Raw genomic sequence first — 3,459 nt, 5'->3', positions numbered from 1 at the left:
ATATAACAAAATAGAGGCCCTTTTTTTCCTTTTTAAAATTTCCTCTACATTATTAGTCTATTCATCACTGTGTCACAGCAACTACCTCAATTTTAAACTGATATTGTGAGTAAATGCAATCAAAATGGAAATGGAAAATTCGAGTGGAAATCTCAAGAAATGGAAATGGATAAAGAAGAAACTTATCCCATGTGTAATATTTACTCCTCTTTCTGAACTATCACACATGACGACTTCTGTCCCACCCAAAAACCTGGCATCACTTTTTCTTTAAAGGAGCGCTTAATTTTATGCAAAAGGCGCACCTCCCTTTTGCGTTTGCTCTCTTCTCCCTCTATCATCTCTTCAACAGCGTAGAAGTTAATGGCACCGGCGGGATGGTCCAGGTAAACCCCAATTCTAGCACATTGGGGAATATCCCGGATCTCATTGCTGATGCCATTGAACCAGATCTGGTAGTGGGATCCGCCCCACCCAAGACCCCAAGACTCCTCATTCTCTCCCAGGCCACAGGGTCCATCGATCACCCTCCTCCCTGCTGTTTCATAGGCGAGTCCGATGACCACCCATCCCGAGTAGTCCACCTCCCAGTAGCCTCGGAAACCCAAGATCCCTTCCTTGCAAAGAACCTTAAAAAGGAAGGAATGAAAGTTTAGTTGAGTTTAGCAAAGGGAATATTTTGCTTCAGCTAGTTTGTTATATTGTTTGAAACCTGCCTGTGGTGCGTGTTCGTATCTCTCTGGTCTGTCCAGGACGGGACAAGTTACATCATCAGTCATACGTGCCACCTTAGCTCCACCCTCAGTGACCCACAGCATCTTATTGGCTGTTTTGTCATCCAGGGAAAGGTCAAACCAGTCTGGAGGACATGGAAAATTCACAGTTGTGAGAGGCAGAAAAAGGCAGCACAGTATTAACAGTAAGAGAGGAGACAGAGGAGAGGGGTGCCAGGCAATGCGGATGCTCCTTCTTACATTTCAGAAGCTCAGCTCTGCATGTGGGTTCAGGGATGTTGGACTCGTAGTCCGGGATCTTTTCTGTGTGATGAGAAAAGGGCATCACTTTAAATAGGGTAGCTGACAGTGATTATGAGACGATAATACCCTCAGTGCTGAAGTTGTTGCTGTCTTACAAACAAGCATTAGCAGAGGCTTTGTCCCTAAAATGATTCCAAACAGATAATTTAGAGGTAAGCCATCTGTATGTTCACAAGTTATTACTTTGCTCCTCATAACAGTACATCTAATGTTGCGTACTGTACCTACTCTAACATCTCACCTGCAGGAACAGCAACCACTTTAGACTTCGACCCTGTGAAAAACAAACAATCATGACTATGTTTCACATTTCTGACATATTTTCATTTTAAGTCAACAATAAACAATATAATCACAACTTTTGCTAAGGACTACCAAACTGCAAGATTGTGTATGCTTCAGTTTGATGTCTCTTCATGTTTTAAGATTTAACCACTCTAGAAAAATCTGCTTTCACTAATATACAAAGTGTTGAACCCACTGAATGTCTAAAAATGTTATACATTTTAGTAAAATTAAGGTCCAAATATGGATCAAATATGTACTTGGTAGAGCAATAATAGCAAACAGTTTCATATCTAGTGATGAAAGATTGGTGAGAAAGACAAATCCTCCACAAGTCACTTAATTTTCACAATCGATTTCTCTCACCTGGTCGGCCGGTTGTCGGTAGGATCCTGGTAATGGGAGCTCTGGTTGGCATCTCTGCGTGTCTTGCTCTGTTGAGATTTTACGAACGTCGCCTCTGTCAGCTCGGTGTGCTGCCGTGATGATGCAAATGGCTGCTTTATATACTCTCAGGATAGACGGGCATTAGTGGTTTTGGGGCCCCATTGGCGTGCCGTGAAATAAATTTTGGTAAGGTATGTAACAATAATGAGCTCACTAAAGGGCGTGCTGCGGAGATTGCCAAATCAGGATAAGCACATTAACATGAGCACTTGACCTACTGACCCATATCTATCCAAGAGAGACCCAATAAAGTGATCAATTTTTTCTGTCAGCTTTTTATTACCAAGAGCACATCTTGGAATGGAATCTGTCCTCAGGATTTAGGTAATTCTGTATGAGACGAGAGGCTTTATGCAAGTCTGGAGGTACAGATGTAAAGTGCCTTTTGGAAACTTTTTATCCTGCTAATGGAGGCAAGGGAAACTTGATTCAATGGAGTTTCAGTTGCATCAGTTGTCTGAAAACTGGAAACACAGGATAATATGGGGAATAACAAACTCTTCACTTTCAACTTTACACTTATTTTAATTCTTCATTATTTTCAGTTTTGACACATTTTGGTTGGGTGACCATCCCAACAGATTCAGCCGCATTCAGCAAAATGGTAGATCTTAACACAAGACATTTCAGACCTGGAGCCTCACAGGGGGGACACTGAATTCATGACCTTGCCTCTCCAGCCACTGAACCAGCTTATGACTCAGTCCTTTGGCAGAGATCACTTATCTGTCAGCGCAGCTTTAAGGCCTGGAGCCTCTTGTTTATGAATACACTGGGAGAACAGAATCAGCGGAATTCAGAAAGGTACACACATGCAAAGCCATTATGCATACTACCCTCTCCTTTATTTTAAATAGATCCTGCTGACGAGTCCGGGAAAGTTCAGACACTGCATTCCCTAGTAAGTAGAGAATGGCGGCTGTACTGTACCCGGTTCCTCAATCAGTCATCTGCTTGGGCGGTCTGCTACAAAAGAAGGATGGGACAGCCTTGGCTGGAGGTTTGGCAGGGTGCCGGACCAGTAAACACCTCATGTGCTCTGCAGCGGACTGCACATCACAAGAAAGGGTTTACGAGCAGAAGGATGCTTTCTCTTTTAAGCCAAGCCATGTGTACCAAGGCATTTATGATGGCATAGTTGATAATAGTTGATGCAATGATGCAGGTCAAGAGCATGGCTGAGCCTGGTATTAACGGCCGAGGATCCCCTAAGTGACTCCCAGGCGCATGATACAGTATGACTACAGTATTCAGGTTATCGGCTGTAGTGTATTTAAAGTTTGTTTACTGTCTGCCTTGAAGGTCCTTTTCAGTGGATTAGTAGCATGTTAGATCTTAATTTAAATCCTAAATTTATTGTTCTTGTTAATGATAGCGTTACAGTCACGCTGCTTTCTACGTGTTCTCGGTGTCAATATATATCATTTCTTTCATTTACCATCTAAAATTCCAACGATTTCTTTTTTTTGTATGCACATTGATGTGTTATTAGTGGCAAACTAGAGCTTAAATGTTGCTGTTTTTTTTTTTTTTTTTTTTTTTTTTTTTAAATTATTATTCTTTTTGCCTTTGTTTAGGCACCCTGGCAGGTGAACAAAGCTGCTGCAGAATTGTTCTTTTCATTAAAGCTGAGATTTATGTGTGATCCACGAGATTGTAGTTGAGTATTAAGATATTGTATAAATGTACT

General features: G+C 41.6%; 1 protein-coding gene across 1 annotated transcript; it reads right to left on the bottom strand.

Moving 5' to 3' along the window:
• Window positions 1–200: 200 nt before the first annotated feature.
• On the bottom strand, window positions 201–1,740 carry LOC115378202 (tripartite motif-containing protein 16-like protein). Its single transcript, XM_030078389.1, has 5 exons — window positions 1,689–1,740; window positions 1,279–1,311; window positions 975–1,037; window positions 717–859; window positions 201–629 (listed from the first exon to the last, which is right to left on the bottom strand). Exons 1-5 carry the CDS (start codon window positions 1,738–1,740, stop codon window positions 201–203), a joined length of 720 nt encoding a protein of 239 aa, XP_029934249.1.
• Between the last annotated feature and the right edge of the window lie 1,719 nt (window positions 1,741–3,459).

The sequence above is a fragment of the Myripristis murdjan genome, chromosome 19 (genome assembly GCF_902150065.1).
Source record: "Myripristis murdjan chromosome 19, fMyrMur1.1, whole genome shotgun sequence".
NCBI lineage: Eukaryota > Metazoa > Chordata > Actinopteri > Holocentriformes > Holocentridae > Myripristis > Myripristis murdjan.
Note: the sequence above shows the minus strand (reverse complement) of the source record. Positions and strands in the feature narration are given on the sequence as shown.